We start from the raw sequence: 19941 nt of genomic DNA, 5'->3' as shown, positions 1-19941 counted from the left end.
GGTTCTCAAAGTGTTTCTGGGGTCCCCGGTGTGATTTTTGGGGTTCCCAGGGTGGTTCTGGAGTCCCCCAGGTGGTTTTGTGGGGGTCCGCAGGGCGGTTCCCATGGTAACGCGGCGCTTTACGGCAGCGCCGCGTCTGAGGGCGGCCTGAGGCGGGCTCGGGACCATCCGAAGGGTTCTGGGGTTCCCAGGGTGATTTTTGGGGTCCCCGGTGTGATTTTTGGGGTCCCTGGGATTATTTTAGGGGTCCCCAGGTGGTTTTGGGGGGGGTCCCAGGTGCGGTTCCCATGGTAACGCGGCGCTTTACGGCAGCGCCGCATCTGAGGGCGGCCCGCGGGGGTTCGGGACCCTGCGAAAGTTTGGGTGATTTTTGGGGTTCTCAAGGTGTTTTGGGGTCCCCGGAGTGAATTTAGGGGTTCCCAGGGTGGTTCTGGAGTCCCCCAGGTGGTTTTGTGGGGGTCCGCAGGGCGGTTCCCATGGTAACGCGGCGCTTTACGGCAGCGCCGCGTCTGAGGGCGGCCCGCCAGAGTTCGGGACTCTCTGAAGGGTTTGGGGCCCCCGGGGTGATTTTTGGGGTCCCCGGGATGATTTTAGGGGTCCTCAGGGTGTTTCTGGGGTCCCCAGGTGATTTTGGGGGGTCCCTGGAATGGTTCCCATGGTAACGCGGCGTTTGCGACAGGGGCTTCCCGCCCTCCCGCGGCCTTTGCGCACTTTACGGCAGCGCCGCCTCTGAGGGCGACCCTACGAAAATTTGGGTGATTTTTGGGGTTCCCAGGGTGTTTTTGGTGTCTCCGGGATGATTTTTGGGGTCCCCGGGATTATTTTAGGGGTCCCCAGGTGGTTTTGGGGGGTCCCAGGTGCGGTTCCCATGGTAACGCGGCGCTTTACGGCAGCGCCGCCTCTGAGGGCGACCTGAGGGGTTCGAGACACTCCAAAAGTTTGGGTGATTTTAGGGCTTCCCAGGGTGTTTTGGGGGTCCCCGGTGTGATTTTTGGGATCCCTGGGATTATTTTAGGGGTCCCCAGGTGGTTTTGGGGGGTCCCCGGGACGGTTCCCACGGTAACGCGGCGCTTTACGGCAGCGCCGCCTCTCAGGGCGGCCCGCGGGGGTTCGGGCTCCTCCGAAATTTTGGGTGGTTTTAGGTGTTCTCAAGGTGTTTTTGGTGTCCCCGGGGTGATTTTTGGGGTCCCCAAGATGATTTTAGGGGTCCCCAGGTGGTTTTGGGGGGGGGTCCCAGGTGCGGTTCCCATGGTAACGCGGCGCTTTACGGCAGCGCCGCCTCTGAGGGCGGCCCGCTGCGGTTCAGCACCCTCCGAAATTTTTGGTGATTTTAGGGATTCCCAGGGTGTTTCTGGGGTCCTCGGAAAATTTTGGGATCCCCAAGATGATTTTAGGGGTCCCCAGGTGGTTTTGGGGGGGGTCCCAGGTGCGGTTCCCATGGTAACGCGGCGCTTTACGGCAGCGCCGCCTCTGAGGGCGACCTGAGGGGTTCGAGACACTCCAAAAGTTTGGGTGATTTTAGGGCTTCCCAGGGTGTTTTGGGGGTCCCCGGTGTGATTTTTGGGATCCCTGGGATTATTTTAGGGGTCCCCAGGTGGTTTTGGGGGGTCCCCGGGACGGTTCCCACGGTAACGCGGCGCTTTACGGCAGCGCCGCCTCTCAGGGCGGCCCGCGGGGGTTCGGGCTCCTCCGAAATTTTGGGTGGTTTTAGGTGTTCTCAAGGTGTTTTTGGTGTCCCCGGGGTGATTTTTGGGGTCCCCAAGATGATTTTAGGGGTCCCCAGGTGGTTTTGGGGGGGGGTCCCAGGTGCGGTTCCCATGGTAACGCGGCGCTTTACGGCAGCGCTGCCTCTGAGGGCGGCCCGGCGGGGTTCGGGACCCTCCGAAATTTTGGGTGATTTTTGGGGTTCCCAGGCTGTTTCTGGGGTCCTCGGGGTTATTTTTGGTGTCCCCAAGATGATTTTAGGGGTCCCCCAGGTGGTTTTGGGGGGGGGTCCCAGGTGCGGTTCCCATGGTAACGCGGCGCTTTACGGCAGCGCCGCATCTGAGGGCGGCCCGCCGGAGTTCGGCACCCTAAGAAATTTTTAGAGATTTTAGGGGTTCTCAAGGTGGTTTTGGTGTCCCTGGTGTGATTTTTGGTGTCTTCAGGATGATTTTAGGTGTCCCCCAGGTGGTTTGGGGGGTCCCCGGTGCGGTTCCCATGGTAACGCGGCGCTTTACGGCAGCGCCGCCTCTGAGGGCGGCCTGAGGGGGTTCGGGACCCTCTGAAGGGTTCTGGGGTTCCCAGGGTGATTTCTGGGGTCCCCGGAGTGATTTTTGGGATCCCTGGGATTATTTTAGGGGTCCCCAGGTGGTTTTGGGGGGGGTCCCCGGGACGGTTCCCATGGTAACGCGGCGCTTTACGGCAGCGCCGCCTCTCAGGGCGCCCCGCCGGGATTCGGGACCCTCCGAAATTTTGGGTGATTTTAGGGGTTCTCAACGTGTTTTTGGTGTCCCCGGGGTGATTTTTGGGGTCCCCAAGTGATTTTAGGGGGGTCCTCAGGACGGTTTTTATTATAACGGTCACCATGGCAACGCGCCGCCTTTGCGACAGTCGCTTCCCGCCCTCCCTCTCCCTTTGCGACAGCCGGAGCCGCGCGCTTTACGGCCGCGGAGTGACGTCACGGGTTGACAGCCAGATTTTGGTTTTTTTTTAAATTTATTTTGTTTTTCTCTCTGTTTTTTTTTATTTTTAAATTTTTTTTTTCCCAGGGGGCGCAACTCCCGACCCCCCCCATCGCCCCTCCCCCACCCTCCCCATCGCGCCCCTCCCCCACCCGCCCCTCCCCCCCCTAAAAAACGCTGCGAGATAAGAAATGGTCCCGGAGGGGGGAGGGGCTGGGGGGTCCCGGGGGGGTTTTGGGGGTCCCTGAAGGGATTTTGGGGGGTCCCTGAAGGGATTTTGGGGGGTCCTGGGGGGTCCCTGAGGTGACCCAAGGGTCCCTGGGGTGGGGGAGGGGAGGGGAGGGGGGGGAGGGGCAGGGAGACCCTGAGGGGGGGGAAAAAAAAATTTTGGGGACCCCAAAAGTGACCTGGGGACATCGGGGGGATGCTGGGGTTGTCCCCTGGTGGTTCATCCCAGTGCTCCCAGTTCATCCCAGTCCCTCCCAGTGCTCCCAGTCCCATCCCAGTCCCATCCCAGTTAATCCCAGTGCTCCCAGTCAGAACCCCTGGATGTGACAATGATCCCAAGAGGAGCCGTGGGGTGACCCAGGATGGTTCCTGTCCCCTCTCCCAGTGCTCCCAGTCCCTCCCAGTCCATCCCAGTCCCCTCCCAGTTAATCCCAGTCAATCCCAGTTCCCTCCCAGTTAACCCCAGTCAATCCCAGTCCCATCCCAGTCAATCCCAGTCCATCCCAGTGCCCTCTCAGAACCCCTGGAGGTGACAATTCACCTCCAAACTGGCCAAGAGAAGCCATGGGGTGACCTTGGATGATTCCTGTCCCCTCTCCCAATGTCCCCAGTCCCTCCCAACGCTCCCAGTCCATCCCAGTGCTCCCAGTTCTCCCAGTCAAAACCCCTGGATGTGACAATACGCCTCCAAACTGGCGAACACCACGTACAACAACCACAGCAGCAAGAAGAGCGCGGCCGTCAGCACCTTGGGGCACCCCCAGTCCCATCCCAGTCCATCCCAGTCCCATCCCAGTGCCCTCCCAGTTAATCCCAGTGCTCCCAGTCCCATCCCAGTCCATCCCAGTGCTCCCAGTCAGAACCCCTGGAGGTGACAATGAGCCCAAGAGGAGCTGTGGGGTGACCCAGGATGGTTCCTGTCTCCTCTCCCAGTGCTCCCAGTCCCTCCCAGTCAATCCCAGTCCATCCCAGTGCTCCCAGTCAGAACCCCTGGATGTGACAATGAGCCCAAGAGGAGCCGTGGGGTGACCCAGGATGGTTCCTGTCCCCTCTCCCAGTGCTCCCAGTCCATCCCAGTCCATCCCAGTCTCTTCCCAGTTAATCCCAGTCCATCCCAGTCCATCCCAGTTCCCTCCCAGTCCCTCCCAGTGCCTCTCAGAACCCCTGGATGTGACAATGATCCCAAAATTGCCCAAGAGGAGCCATGGGGTGGTTCCTGTCCCCTCTCCCAATGTCCCCAGTCCCTCCCAACGATCTCCAGTTAATTCCAGTGCCTCCCAGTCCATCCCAATCCCCCCTCAAAACCCCTGGATGTGACAATACGCCTCCAAACTGGCGAACACCACGTACAACAACCACAGCAGCAAGAAGAGCGCGGCCGTCAGCACCTTGGGGCACCCCCAGTCCCATCCCAGTCCATCCCAGTCCATCCCAGTCCATCCCAGTGCTCCCAGTCCCATCCCAGTCCCATCCCAGTTAATTCCAGTGCTCCCAGTCAGAACCCCTGGATGTGACAATGATCCCAAAGTTGTCCAAGAGGAGCCAAGAGGAGGTTTCTGTTCCCTCTCCCAATGTCCCCAGTCCATCCCAGTCCCCTCCCAGTCAATCCCAGTCAATCCCAGTCCATCCCAGTGCCCTTTCAGAACCCTTGGAGGTGACAATTCGCTTCCAGACTGGCCAAGAGGAGCCATGGGGTGACCTTGGATGATTCCTGCTCCCTCTCCCAGTGCTCCCAGTCCATCCCAGTTCCATCCCAGTTAATTCTAGACCCTCCCAGTTCCCTCCCAGTTAACCCCAGTCAATCCCAGTCCCATCCCAGTCCATCCCAGTCCATCCCAGTTGCCCCTCAGAACCCCTGGATATGACAATACACCTCCAAACTGGCCAAGAGAAGCCATGGGGTGGTTCCTGTCCCCTCTCCCAATGTCCCCAATCCCCTCCCAACGCTCCCAGTCCATCCCAGTGCTCCCAGTTCTCCCAGTCAAAACCCCTGGATGTGACAATACGCCTCCAAACTGGCGAACACCACGTACAACAACCACAGCAGCAAGAAGAGCGCGGCCGTCAGCACCTTGGGCGCCCTGGGCCCGCCCAGCTCGCCGCCGATGGGCGCGCGGCGCCGCCACAGCAGCACGGCGATGGCCAGGAAGGCGAAGATGGTGAAAAGCGTCACCGGGAAGGCCAAGGTGCCCGGCGGGACGCGGAACGGCCGCCCCTGCGCCGCCCAGTACACGGCGGCCACCGACCAGGCCAGCCCCAGGCCCAGGAAGACGTTGACGGCGTTGGAACCGGTGACGTTGCCGATGGAGGCGTCGGCGCAAGGGTCCTGGAGGGCGGCCACGCGGCTGGCGAAGGTGTCTGGGGGGAGGGGACACAGGGGACGTTGGGGACATGAAGGGACATTGGGGGCTTTGAGGGCGTTGGGGGTTCATGGGGAGTTTGGCAAGGTTGGGGACATTGGGAGGTCATGGGGATTTTGAGGGTGTTGGGGGGATTGGGGACATTGGGGGCGTTGGGGACGTTGGGGACATTTGGGGGATTGGGGACCTTTGGGGGTGTTGGGGACATTGGGGGGTCATGGGGACATTGGGGGTGTTGGGGATATTGGGGGGATTGGGGACATTTGGGGACATTGGGGAGGTTGGGAACTTTGGGGACATGAAGGGACGTTGGAGGGGATTGGGGACATTGGGGATGTTGGGGACATTGGGAGGTCATGGGGATGTTGGGGACATTGGGGGTGTTGGGGACATCAAGGACATTGGGGGGCATTGGGGACATTTGGGGGGATTTGGGACATTGAGGAGACATTGGGGATTTTGAGGGTGTTGGGGGGATTGGGGACATTTGGGGACGTTGGGGACGTTGGGGACATTTGGGTGATTGGGGACGTTGGGGACATTGGGGACACTGGGGGGTTGTGGGGATTTTGGGGGTGTTGGGGACATTGGGGGTGTTGGGGGGATTGGGGACATTGGGAGGATTTGGGGACGTTGGGGACATTGGGGACGCTGGGGGGTCATGGGGATTTTGGGGACATTTGGGGGATTGGGGATATTGGAGGTGTTGGGGACATTGAGGGTGTTGGGGGGACATGAAGGGACATTGGGGACACTGGGGACATTGGGAGCGTTGGGGGTGTTGGGGACATTAGGAGGTCATGGGGATTTTGGGGATGTTGGGGACATTTGGGGGATTGGGGATGTTGGGGGCATTGGGAACATTGGGGACAATGGGGACCTTGGAAGGTCATGGGGACATTGGGGACATTGGGAGGTCATGGGGATTTTGGGGATGTTGGGGACATTTGGGGGATTGGGGACATTGGGAGGATTTGGGGACGTTGGGGACATTGGGGGGGTCATGGGGATTTTGGGCATGTTGGGGACATTGGGGGCATTGAGGACATTGAGGCTGTTGGGGACGTTGGGGGGATTGGGGATGTTGGGGTGTTGGGGGTGTTGGGGACATTGGGGACTTTAGGGAGGTTGGGAGGTCGTGGGGATTTTGGGGGTGTTGGGGACATTGGGGACACTGGGAGGTCATGGGGGTTTTGAGGACGTTGGGGACATTGGGAGGTCATGGGGACATTGGGAGGTCATGGGGATTTTGGGGATATTGGGGACATTGGGGACTTTGGAGACATTGGGGACACTGGAGGGATTGGGGGCATTGGGGACGTTGAGGACATTGGAGACATGCAGGGACACTGGGGACATTGGGGATGTTGGGGACATTGAGAGGTCGTGGGGACATTGGGGACATTTGGGGGATTGGGGATATTGGAGGTGTTGGGGACATCGAGGACATTGGGGACATTGGGGATGTTGGGGACGTTGGGGACTTTGGGCACTTTGGGGGTGCTGAAGGTGACAAGGACCAGGGCGTTGACCAAGCCCTGGAGTCCTTGGGTCCCTGTCCTTTGTCCCATCCCTGTGATGTCCCCAAGGTGTCCCCAAGGTGTCCCTGTGATGTCCCCAAGGTGTCCCCAATGTCCCCAATGTCCCCAAGGTCCCTCACCAGGGATGGACGTCCCCAGTGCCACGAACACGACGGCGTTGACCGAGTCCTTGAGTCCCTGTCCTTTATCCCATCCTTGTGATGTCCCCAACATCCCCAAGGTGTCCCCAATGTCCCCAACGTCCCTCACCAGGAATGGACGTCCCCAGCGCCACGAACACCACGGCATTGACCGAGTCCTTGGGTCCCTCAATGTCCCCTCACTCCCAATGTCCCCAACATCCCCAGGCTGTCCATGTGATGTCTCTGTGATGTCCCCAATGTCCCCAGTGTCCCTCACCAGGAATGGACGTCCCCAAGGCCACGAACACCACGGCGTTGACCGAGTCCTTGAGTCCTTGGGTCCCTCAATGTCCCCTCATCCCCAATGTCCCCAAGGTGTCCCCAACGTCCCCAGCGTCCCTCACCAGGAATGGACGTCCCCAGCGCCACGAACACCACGGCGTTGACCGAGTCCTTGAGGCCGAGTGTCCCTGTCCTTTGTCCTGTCCCCTCACTCTCAATGTCCCCAATGTCCCTAATGTCCCCAGTGTCCCCAGTGTCCCTCACCAGGAATGGACGTCCCCAAGGCCACGAACACGACGGCGTTGACCGAGTCCTTGAGTCCCTGTCCTTTATCCCATCTCTCCATCCCTGTGATGTCCCCATTGTCCCCTCACTCCCAATGTCCCCACGATGTCCCCAGTGTCCCTCACCAGGAATGGACGTCCCCAAGGCCACGAACACGACGGCGTTGACCGAGTCCTTGAGTCCTTGGGTCCCTGTCCTTCATCCCCAATGTCCCCATGATGTCCCCAACATCCCCACGATGTCCCCAAGATGTCCCCAATGTCCCCAGTGTCCCTCACCAGGAATAGATGTCCCCAGCGCCACGAACACGACGGCGTTGACAGAGTCCTTGGCTGTCCCCATCCCCAATGTCCCCAAGGTGTCTCTGTGACATCCCTACAATGTCCCTGTGGTGTCCCCAATGTCTCCAAGGTCCCTCACCAGGAATGGACGTCCCCAAGGCCACGAACACGACGGCGTTGACCGAGTCCTTGAGGCCCAGGGTCCCTCAATGTCCCCTCATTCCCAAGGTCCCCAAGGTGTCCCCAATGTCCCCAACGTCCCTCACCAGGAATGGATGTCCCCAACGCCACGAACACGATGGCGTTGACCGAGTCCTTGAGGCCCAGGGTCCCTCAATGTCCCCTCATTCCCAAGGTCCCCAAGGTGTCCCCAATGTCCCCAACGTCCCTCACCAGGAATGGATGTCCCCAAGGCCACGAACACGACGGCATTGACCAAGTCCTTGAGTCCTTGGGTCCCTGTCCCTTGTCCTGTCCCCTCACTCTCAATGTCCCCATGATGTCCCCAATATCCCCAGGGTGTCCCCAATGTCCCCAGTGTCCCTCACCAGGAATGGACGTCCCCAAGGCCACGAACACGACGGCGTTGACCGAGTCCTTGAGTCCTTGGGTCCCTGTCCTTTATCCCCAATGTCCCCTCACTCCCAATGTCCCCATGATGTCCCCAATGTCCCCAACGTCCCTCACCAGGAATGGACGTCCCCAAGACCACGAACACAACGGCGTTGACCGAGTCCTTGGGTCCCTGTCCTTTATCCCATCTCTGTGATGTCCCCAAGGTGTCCCCAATGTCCCCACAATGTCCCCAATGTCCCTCACCAGGAATGGACGTCCCCAGCGCCACGAACACGACGGCGTTGACTGAGTCCTTGAGTCCCTGTCCCCTCATCCCCAATGTCCCCTCATCCCCATGATGTCCCCATGATGTCCCCAACGTGCCATGATGTCCCCAGTGTCCCTCACCAGGAATGGACGTCCCCAAGGCCACGAACACCACGGCGTTGACCGAGTCCTTGAGTCCTTGGGTCCCTCAATGTCCCCTCATTCCCAATGTCCCCAAGGTGTCTCTGTGACATCCCCATGATGTCCCCAATGTGTCCCCACGATGTCCCTAATGTCCCCAAGGTCCCTCACCAGGAATGGACGTCCCCAAGGCCACGAACACCACGGCGTTGACCGAGTCCTTGGCTGTCCCCATTCCCAATGTCCCCAATGTCCCCTCACTCTCAATGTCCCTGTGATGTCCCCAAGGTGTCCCCAACGTCCCCAATGTCCCTCACCAGGAATGGACGTCCCCAAGGCCACGAACACGACGGCGTTGACCGAGTCCTTGAGGCCCAGGGTCCGTCAATGTCCCCTCATCCCCAATGTCCCCAACATCCCCAGGCTGTCCATGTGATGTCTCTGTGATGTCCCCACGATGTCCCCAAGGTCCCTGACCAGGAATGGACGTCCCCAAGGCCACGAACACCACGGCGTTGACCGAGTCCTTGGGTCCCTGTCCTTTATCCCATCCCTGTGATGTCCCCAACATCCCCAAGGTGTCCCCAATGTCCCCAAGGTCCCTCACCGGGAATAGATGTCCCCAAGGCCACGAACACCACGGCATTGACCGAGTCCTTGAGGCCGAGTGTCCCTGCCCTTCATCCCCAATGTCCCCAAGGTGTCCCCAATGTCCCCAACGTCCCTCACCAGGAATGGACGTCCCCAAGGCCACGAACATGACGGCGTTGACCGAGTCCTTGAGCCCTTGGGTCCCTCAATGTCCCCTCATTCCCAATGTCCCCAAGGTGTCTCTGTGACATCCCCACGATGTCCCCAACGTCCCCAATGTCCCTCACCAGGAATGGACGTCCCCAAGGCCACGAACACCACGGCATTGACCGAGTTCTTGAGGCCGGGTGTCCCTGTCCCCATTCCCAATGTCCCCAACATCCCCAGGCTGTCCATGTGATGTCTCTGTGATGTCCCCAATGTCCCCAACGTCTCTCACCAGGAATGGATGTCCCCAGCGCCACGAACACGACGGCGTTGACCGAGTCCTTGAGTCCGAGTGTCCCTGTCCTTCATCCCCAATGTCCCCAATGTCCCCTCACTCTCAATGTCCCCACGATGTCCCCAACGTCCCCAGTGTCCCTCACCAGGAATAGATGTCCCCAAGGCCACGAACACGACGGCGTTGACCGAGTCCTTGAGGCCCTGTCCTTTATCCACAATGTCCCCAATGTCCCCTCACTCCCAATGTCCCCAATGTCCCCAAGGTCCCTCACCAGGAATGGACGTCCCCAAGGCCACGAACAACACGGCGTTGACCGAGTCCTTGAGTCCCTGTCCTTTATCCCCAATGTCCCCATGATGTCCCCTCATCCCCAAGGTGTCCCCAATGTCCCTCACCAGGAATGGACGTCCCCAAGGCCACGAACACGACGGCGTTGACCAAGTCCTTGAGCCCCTGTCCTTTATCCCCAATGTCCTCAATGTCCCCTCACTCTCAATGTCCCCAACATCCCCATGATGTCCCCAATGTCCCCAAGGTTCCCAAGGTGTCCCCAATGTCCCCAATGTCCCTCACCAGGAATGGATGTCCCCGAGGCCACGAACACGACGGCGTTGACCAAGTCCTTGAGGCCGAGTGTCCCTGTCCCCATTCCCAATGTCCCCAACATCCCCAGGCTGTCCATGTGATGTCTCTGTGATGTCCCCAAGGTGTCCCCAAGATGTCCCCAATGTTCCAAACATCTCTCACCCAGAATGGACGTCCCCAAGGCCATGAACACGACGGCGTTGACCGAGTCCTTGAGGCTGAGCGTCCCTGTCCTTCATCCCCTCCATCCCTGTGATGTCCCCAATGTCCCCTCACTCCCAATGTCCCCAAGGTGTCCCCAATGTCCCCAGTGTCCCTCACCAGGAATGGACGTCCCCAAGGCCACGAACACAACGGCGTTGACCGAGTCCTTGAGGCCAAGGCTGTCCCATCCTTTATCCCATCCCTCTGTCCTTGTGATGTCCCCAATGTCCCCAATGTCCCCTCACTCTTAATGTCCCCAATGTCCCCAACGTCCCCAACGTCCCTCACCAGGAATGGACATCCCCAAGGCCACGAACACGACGGCGTTGACTGAGTCCTTGGGTCCCTCAATGTCCCCTCACTCCCAATGTCCCCAACATCCCCAGGCTGTCCATGTGATGTCTCTGTGATGTCCCCAAGGTGTCCCCACGATGTCCCCAATGTCCCCAAGGTCCCTCACCAGGAATGGACGTCCCCAAGGCCACGAACACGACGGCGTTGACCGAGTCCTTGAGGCTGAGCGTCCCTGTCCTTTGTCCTGTCCCCTCACTCTCAATGTCCCCACGATGTCCCCAATGTCCCCAGTGTCCCTCACCAGGAATGGACGTCCCCAAGGCCACGAACACGACGGCGTTGACCGAGTCCTTGAGGCCCAGGGTGCAGCCGAAGTGCGCGGCCAGGTCCCCGATGAGCGCGGTGAGCAGCGCGAGGAGGAGGATGGAGACGCCGAAGGCCGCCCAGCCCCCCAGCAGCGCCGTGGGCGGCACGCAGGCGAACAGAACCTTCCAGAACACCGTCAGGAAGTGCATGACGTAATCGAAGCACGACGGCAGCCGCTCCTCGCGGCCCTCGTCGTCGTCGTCTTCGTCACCTGGGTGGGGACAGCAAGGTGGCGTCGGGGGTGGGGACAGCAAGGGGTTGGGGACAGCAAGGCCACCAGAACTGGGGACAGGGCAGGAGGTGACAGTGGGATTCGGGTGACCAAGGCCACCAGGACTGGGGACACCAAGGTGGTGGCACTGGGACTGGGGACACCAGGGTGGTGGCAGCGGAGTTGGGGACAGCAGGGTGGTGGCATTAGGACTGGGGACACCAAGGTGGTGGCACTGGGATTGGGGTCAATGGGGTGGCACCAGGGGTGGGGACAGCAAGGTCACCTGGATTGGGGACAGCAGGGGTGGGGACACCAAGGTGGCGGCACTGGGATTGGGGACAGCAGGGTGGTGGCACTGGGGTTGGGGACAGCAAGGTGGTGGCACTGGAACTGGGGACAGCAGGGTGGTGGCACCAGGATTGGGGACACCAAGGCCACCAGGATTTGGGACAGCAGGGTGGTGGCATTAGGATTGGGGACAGCAGGGTGGTGGCACTGAGGGTGGGGACACCAAGGTGGTGGCCACAGGATTGGGGACACCAAGGTCACCAGGATTGGGGACAGCAGGGATGGGGACAGCGGGGTGGTGGCACTGGGATTGGGGACACCAAGGTGGTGGCAGTGGGGTTGGGGACACCAAGGTGGTGGCAGTGGGGTTGGGGACAGCAGGGTGGTGGCACCAGGATTGGGGTGACCAAGGCCACCAGGACTGGGGACAGCAGGGGTGGCACCAAGATTGGAGTCCTCAGAATGATGACATCAGGGTGATGGGGACACCAAGGTGGCGGCATTGGGAATAGGGACACCAGGGTGGTGGCATTGGGACTGGAGTCCCCAGGATGGTGGCATCAGGATGCTGGGGACACCACGGTGGTGGCACCGGGGGTGGGGACACCAAGGTGGTGGCACTGTGATTGGGGTCCCCAGAATGGTGACATCAGGGTGATGGGGACACCAAGGGGGTGGCATTGGGACTGGGGACAGCAGGGTGATGCCACCAGGATTGGGGTCCCCAGGATGGTGGCAGGGACACCCCAAGGTCCTCTTGGGGGACACCAGGGACATTTGGGGACACCAAAGTCACCTCGAGGCACCATGGGGACATCTCAGGGACACTTTGGTGGCACCAGGGACACCAGTGACACCCTGAGGACACCTTGGGGACACTCTGGGGACACCAGTGACACCAGTGACACCCTGGGGACACCTTGGGGACATTTGGGGACACCTGCGCTGACGGTGATGGCCTCCAGGAACTGCTCCCGCCACGAGTGCGTGCCGATGGGGACTCTGGGGACACTCTAAGGACACCAGTGACACCTTGGGGACACCTTGGGGACACCTTGGGGACATTTGGGGACACCTGCGCTGACGGTGATGGCCTCCAGGAACTGCTCCCGCCACGAGTGCGTGCCGATGACGGTGGCCAGGTTGGTTTTCTTCATCAGCTTGTCCACCGTGTTCTGGGGACACAGCGGGGTCAGGCATTGTCCCCAGGTGTCCCCAGGTGTCCCCAGGTGTCCCCAGTGTCACCTTGAAGTCGTAGGACTCCTCGATGACGACCTCGAGGCGCCGGTTGTCGCCCAGCACCGGTTTGCCCATTTCGGCGATTCGCCGAGCCTCCTCTTCCTCGGCCGAGAGCTGGCGGTCACCGTCCCCTGGGGACAGGGACAGGGGTGTGACAGGGACATGGGGACATCAGCAGGACACAGGGACATCAGCAGGACATGGGGACATCACAGGGACACCAACAGGACACGGCTGGCCCATGGTAATGAGCTGAGCCTCCTCCTCCTCGGCCGAGAGCTGGCGGTCACCGTCCCCTGGGGACGTGGGGACACAGGGACAAGGGGACAGTGTGGGGACATTGGGACAGTGTGGGGACATGGGGACATGACCTGGGGACAGGGACAAGGGGACACAGTGTGGGGACAGGGACGTCACTGGGACACGGGGACATGGAGTGGGAACACGGTGTGGGGACATGGGGACACGAACTGGGGACACAAACTGGTCGTGAGGACATGGCATGGGGACAGAGCATGGGGACACGGTGACACGGTGACACAAACCGGTGAGGTGGCACAGGGACACGGTGGCACAGGGACACGAGGACACGGTGACACAGGGACACGGTGACACAGAGACACGGTGACAGGAGGACACGGTGACACGGTGACACAAACCGGTGACGTGGCACAGTGACACAGTGACACAGGGACACAGGGGCACGAGGACACGGTGACACAAACCACTGAGGTGGCACAGGGACACGGTGACACAAACCACTGAGGTGGCACAGGGACACGGTGACATAGGGACACGGTGACACAAACCACTGAGGTGACACAGTGACATGGTGACACAAACCGGTGAGGTGACACGGTGACACGGTGACACAGGGGCACGAGGACACGGTGACACGGTGACACGAGGACACGGTGACATGGTGACACGGTGACACGGTGACACGGTGACACGGTAACACAAACCGGTGAGGTGACACGGTGACACGGTGACACGGTAACACAAACCGGTGAGGTGACACGGTGACACGGTGACACGAGGACACAAACTGGTGACACGGTGACACAAACCACTGAGGTGACACGGTGACACGGTGACACGGTGACACAAACCGGTGAGGTGGCACGGGGACACGGTGACACGGTGACACGGTGACACAAACCACTGAGGTGACACGGTGACACAAACCGGTGAGGTGACACGGTGACACGGTGACACAAACCGGTGAGGTGACACGGTGACACGGTGACACAAACCGGTGAGGTGACACGGTGACACGGTGACACAGTGACACGGTGACACGGTGACACAAACTGGTGAGGTGACACGGTGACACGGTGACACGGTGACATGGTGACACAAACCGGTGAGGTGACACGGTGACACGGTGACACGAGGACACAAACTGGTGACACGGTGACACAAACCGGTGAGGTGACACGGTGACACGGTGACACAAACCGGTGAGGTGACACGGTGACACGGTGACACGGTGACACGGTGACACGGTGACACGAGGACACAAACCGGTGACACGGTGACACAAACCGGTGAGGTGACACGGTGACACGGTGACATACACGCTCATGGCACATCCACGGTCACGGGACGCGTCCGAGGCCGAAGGCTCCTACCTTGGGCGAGCAGAAGAGCTGAGGAGAGAGAGGAGGGACAGTGAGACCCCAAAATGTCCCCAAGGTGTCCCCAAATGTCCCCAGGGTGTCCCCAAGGTCCCCGTACCCGAGATGCCGCGCTTGAGCCAGCGCGGCGTCCCCAGCTCGATGAAGAAATTCTCCTTCTTCTCGTACTCCTCATCGTCCACGATCTTCACCTGCAGCGTCTTCCTGGGGCGGGACACGGAGCCTTCAGCCTCGGGGGCGGCATCGGCATCATCGTCAGTGCCATTGTCATCGTCAGCATTGTCATTGTCATTGTCATCGTAATCATCGTCATCGTCGTCAGGGTCATTGTCATCGTCATTGTCATCGTAATCATCGTCATTGTCAACATCATCACCATCATCGTTATCGTCATTGTCATTGTCATCATTGTCATCATCATCATTGTCAACATCGTCATCATCGTCATCGTTATCGTCATCGTCATTGTCATCATTGTCATTGTCAACATCGTCATCATCCACCATCGTTTACCATCACCATCACCATCATCATCACCATTGTCATTGTCAACGTTGGCATCATCCACCATCATTCACCATCATCATCACCATCATCGTCATCGTCATCATCGTTGTCATTGTCATCATCATCATCATCGTCACCATTGTCATCATCGTCATTGTCATTGTCATCATCATCACCATCATCGTTGTAGTGATCATCGTCATCGTTGTTATCCGCCATCATCATCGTCATTGTCATCATCATCATCACTGTCATCATCATCACCATCATCATCCGCCGTCATTGTCATGGTTGTCATCCATCATCATCATCGTCATCGTCATCATCATCATTGTCATTGCTATCATTGTCATCATCATCATTGTCATCATTGTCATCATCATCGTCATCATCATCCAATGTCATTGTCATGGTTGTCATCCACCATCGTCATTGTCATTGTCAAAATCATCATCATCATCATCATCCATCATCCATCATCCATCAATCAGTGTCAGTGTCATCATCATCAAAACCATCACCATCATCATCATCATCCATTCTTCCTCTTCCTCTTCTATGATAATCCATCCATCCATCCATCCTCTTCCATCCGTGATCCCTTCTTCATCCATCCACTCATCCTCTTCCTCTTCCATCCTTCATCCATCCTTCATCCATCCACCCAACCTTCCTCTTCCTCTTCCATCCATGTTTCATCCATCCATGATCCTTCGTCCATCCATCCATCCATCCATCCATCCATCCATTCATCCATCCCCTCTTCCTCTTCCATCCATCCATCCATCCATGATCCATCCTTCATCCACCCACCCACCCAACCTTCCTCTTCCTCTTCCCTCCATGATTAATCCATCCATCCATCTGCCCACTCATCCTCTTCCTCTTCCATCCATCAATGATCCATCCTTCATCCATCCACCCAACCTTCCTCTTCCTCTTCCATCCATGATCCATCAATGATCCATCCTTCATCCATCCATCCACCCAACCTTCCTCTTCCTCTTCCATGATTAATCCGTTCATCCACCCAACCTTCCTCTTCCATCCATCCATCCACTCATCCTCTTCCTCTTCCTCTTCCATCCACCCAACCTTCCTCTTCCTCATCCTCTTCCATCCATCCATCCATCAATGATCCATCCTTCATCCATCCATCCATCCATCCATCCACCCACCCAACCTTCCTCTTCCATCCATCCACAACCCCTCCTTCATCCCCCCTTCCCCCCTCCCCTCCTCCTCCTCCTCCTCACGCCGTCTCGTCGTTCCGGAACTCCAACTCCCCGCTGGCGTCCTCGTAGTCGACGCCTCCCCCTCGCGCCGTCCCCTCCACGGTGCGGAACGGCACCATGACCGTGCCGCGCGCGCCGGAGCTCCGCACCACCGTCACCTCCACGTGGCCCTGGCACTCGCTGACGCGCACCGACCGCTCCCGGAACCCGAAAATCCCGGCGTGGTCGTCGTCCAGGATGGTCACCGTGGCCACCAGCGGCGCCACCAACTTCCCCTTGGGGTGGTCATCAGAATCGGCCTCGAACATCCCCTCGGCGTCGCCCACGCGCAGGTTGAGCAGCCGCACGAAGAAATGCTCGTCCTCCTCGAAGATGTCGTCGTCGATGATGCCGATGGCCAACTCCTTGCGCGTCTCGCCGGGCTTGAAGATGAGCGTCCCCTCGCTGTACTCGTAGTCCGACCCCGCCTTGGCCGAGCCGTCCTCGGTGCGGAAATCCACGTAGAACGTCTGGTTGGCGCCCAAACCCTGCTGGCACGCCACGGCCAGCGTCACCGAGCCGCAGTTCTCCAGGCAGTGGTACAGGCACGGCTCGAAGAAGATCCGGCTGCACGCCTCGTCCTCGTCGTCGTCCTCGTCGTCCTCTCCCGGCAGCGCCGGCGAGCGCCGCGCCGCCTCGGCCGCGTGTTTCTTCAGCACGTTGCCGGCGCCGGTCATGAGCCGCGTGGCTTGGATGCGGTAGAAAGCGCGGCTTTTCTGCTGGTGAACCAACGCCATGTAGTTGGCGGCGTCCAAGAGCTGCTCCAGCTCCTTCTCCGGGTGTTTCTGCTTCAAATCCTTGAGGATCTGGATCACCTCGCGCCGGCTCTCGTCCAGCTCCTTCTCCTCGGGCGTCGGCGACGGCGAAACGACGCCGGGCTCCGCCTCGGACGCCGCCGGCGGCGCCGCCGCGACGAAACCGCCGTCGGCCTCCAGATCCTTGGGCGGCCGCTCGGCCTCGGTGCCGATGATGATCCCGCTGCGCGGGTCGGCGCGGTAGCGCTTGTAGACGTACTTGTAGAACAACAACCTCTTGTCGGCCGCCCAGGCGAACACCACGCACGCCGGGAAGAAGAGCAGCGTCAGGAACGCCTCCCACACCTGCACCACGCCCGGCGTGATCACCGCCAGGATCAGGTAGAGCCAGATGTAGGCGAAGATGCTCCACGAGGCCGTGACGAAGAAGACGCGCAGGTGCTTGATGCGCCGGCACTCGCCCGCCGGGATGGCGTAGACGCACACGGCGATCACCACGAACATGTTGAAGGCGGCGCTGCCCACGATGGTGCCGGGGCCGAGCTCGCCGGCCTGGAACCGATGCCCGCACACCTCGATGAGCGACAGGAGGATCTCGGGCGCCGACGAACCCAACGCCATCAACGTCAGGTTGGACACGGTCTCGTTCCAGATGCGCACGGTGCCCACGCTGGTCTCGCCGTTGGCTTTGGTGACGGTGATCTCCTTCTCGCGCGACGTGATCACCTCGATGGAGGCCATGAAGCGGTCGGCGATGATGGACACGCCCAGGAACAGGTACATCATGGCCACGAAGTAGACGATGGCGCGCGCCGCCTTGTCGCCGGCCGCCGGCTCGTCCGGCTGCCACACGGGCAGGAGGACGCCGGGCTGGCAGCGCGCCGAGCCCCGGCACGTCCCGTTGGCGCCGTCGGATGCGGCGGCGGCGGCGTAGGAGCCCCGGGGGAGCAGCAGGAGGGAGGCGGCCAGCGCCGGGGCCAGCGCCGCCATGGCGGCCGGCAGGAGCTGCGGGGAGAGATTTGGGGTCAAGAGTTTGGGGTTTATTTGGAGTTTGGGGTCAGGGATTTGGGGGATTTGGGATTTGGGGTCAGGGGTTTGGGATTTGGGGTCAGGGATTTGGGGGATTTGGGATTTGGGGTCAGGGATTTGGGATTTGGGGGATTTGGGGTTTGGGATGTGGGATTTGGGGTCAGGGATTTGGAGGATTTGGGATTTGGGGTCAGGGATTTGGGATTTATTTGGGATTTGGGATTTGGGGCACAGCCATGGCACCCGCCAGGAGCTGTGGGGAGAGGGGTTGGGATCAGGGATTTGGGATTTGGGATTTATTTGGGGTTTGGGGTCAGGGATTTGGGATTTGGGATTTGGGATTTGGGGGATTTGGGATTTGGGGTCAGGGATTTCAGGGATTTGGGATTTGGGGTTTGGGATTTGGGGAATTTGGGGTTTGGGATTTGGGGTTTGGGATTTGGGATTTGGGGCCAGGGATTTGGGGGATTTGGGATTTGGGGTCAGGGATTTGGGGGATTTGGGATTTGGGGTCAGGGATTTGGGGGATTTGGGATCAAGGATTTCGGGGATTTGGGATTTGGGGGATTTGGGGTGTGAGATTTGGGATTTGGGGTCAGGGATTTGGGATTTATTTAGGATTTATTTGGGATTTATTTGGGATTTGGGATTTGGGATTTGGGGGATTTGGGATTTGGGGTCAGGGGTCAGGGATTTGGGATTTGGGGGATTTGGGGGATTTGGGGTGTGAGGTATTGGATTTGGGGTCAGGGATTTGGGGTTTGGGGGATTTGGGGTCAGGGATTTGGGGGATTTGGGATTTGGGGTCAGGGATTTTGGGGTCAGGGATTTGGGATTTATTTAGGATTTATTTGGGATTTATTTGGGATTTATTTGGGATTTGGGGCACAGCCATGGCGCCCACCAGGAGCTGTGGGGAGAGATTCGGGGTCAGGGATTTGGGATTTGGGGAATTTGGGACTTGGGGTGTGGGATTTGGGATTTGGGATTTGGGGCACAGCCACGGCGCCCGCCAGGAGCTGTGGGGAGAGGATTTGGGATCAGGGATTTGGGATTTGGGGGATTTGGGGTGTGAGATTTGGGATTTGGGGTGTGGGGCTGGGGTTTGGAGTGTGGGGTGTGGGGTCAGGATTTGGGATCAGGGATTTGGGGCTGGGTTTTGTCCCCAGATCAGGAATTTTGAGCTGGCATGGAGCCCTGGCTCGAGTTTGGATCTGTGGGGTCAAGTTTGGATCTGTGGGGTCAGATTTGGGTTTATGGGGTCAGATTTGGGTTTATGGGGTCGGGTTTGGGTTTATGGGGTCGGGTTTGGGATCAGGGATTTGGGGCTGGGGTTTGGGCACAGATCAGGAATTTTGAGCTGGCATGGAGCCCTGGCTCGGGTTCGGATCTGTGGGGTCGGGTTTGGGTTTATGGGGTCAGATTTGGATCCGTGGGTCAGGTTTGGATCTGTGGGGTCAATTTCGGATCTCTGGGTCCGGTTCGGAGCCCGTTTCGGGGCAGCCCCTCCCCCTCCTCCTCCCCTCCTCCTCCCCCTCCCCCTCCCCCCCCCCATCCCCGTTTCCATGGAAACCGCGCGGTTGCCAAGGAGGAGCCGGAGCCGCCCCCGCACCGAAACCCCCCCGGAACCTGGAACCGAACCCACGGAACAGAACCTGACCCACGGAACCGAACCCACGGAACCGAACCTGACCCACGGATCCGAAGCTGACCCATAGATCTAAACCTGACCCATAGATCCAAACCTGACCCACAGAACCGAGCCTGACCCACAGAACCGAACCC

General features: G+C 59.5%; 1 protein-coding gene across 1 annotated transcript; it reads right to left on the bottom strand.

Annotated features, from left to right (window-relative positions):
- Positions 1–4673: 4673 nt before the first annotated feature.
- Positions 4674–18013, bottom strand: SLC8A2 (solute carrier family 8 member A2). Its single transcript, XM_033083969.2, has 7 exons — positions 16355–18013; positions 14692–14795; positions 14586–14603; positions 12958–13082; positions 12788–12887; positions 11146–11421; positions 4674–5249 (listed from the first exon to the last, which is right to left on the bottom strand). The coding sequence occupies exons 1-7, from the start codon at positions 17911–17913 to the stop codon at positions 4873–4875; spliced, it is 2559 nt and encodes an 852-aa protein (XP_032939860.1). The 5' UTR covers positions 17914–18013; the 3' UTR covers positions 4674–4872.
- Positions 18014–19941: the final 1928 nt, after the last annotated feature.

The sequence above is a fragment of the Catharus ustulatus genome, chromosome 34 (assembly GCF_009819885.2).
Source record: "Catharus ustulatus isolate bCatUst1 chromosome 34, bCatUst1.pri.v2, whole genome shotgun sequence".
NCBI lineage: Eukaryota > Metazoa > Chordata > Aves > Passeriformes > Turdidae > Catharus > Catharus ustulatus.
Note: the sequence above shows the minus strand (reverse complement) of the source record. Positions and strands in the feature narration are given on the sequence as shown.

Bases quoted from the DNA above. Each gene is read 5' to 3' on its own strand.
- SLC8A2 (XM_033083969.2), bottom strand. From the start codon at position 17,913: ATGATGTACCTGTTCCTGGGCGTGTCCATCATCGCCGACCGCTTCATG. The intron at 14,796-16,354 runs GTGAGGAGGAGG...GTCCCGCCCCAG, and splicing joins TTCCGGAACGACGAGACGGC to GAAGACGCTGCAGGTGAAGA. The intron at 11,422-12,787 runs GTGTCCCCAAAT...GTCCCCACCCAG, and splicing joins GGCCATCACCGTCAGCGCAG to GTGACGAAGACGACGACGAC.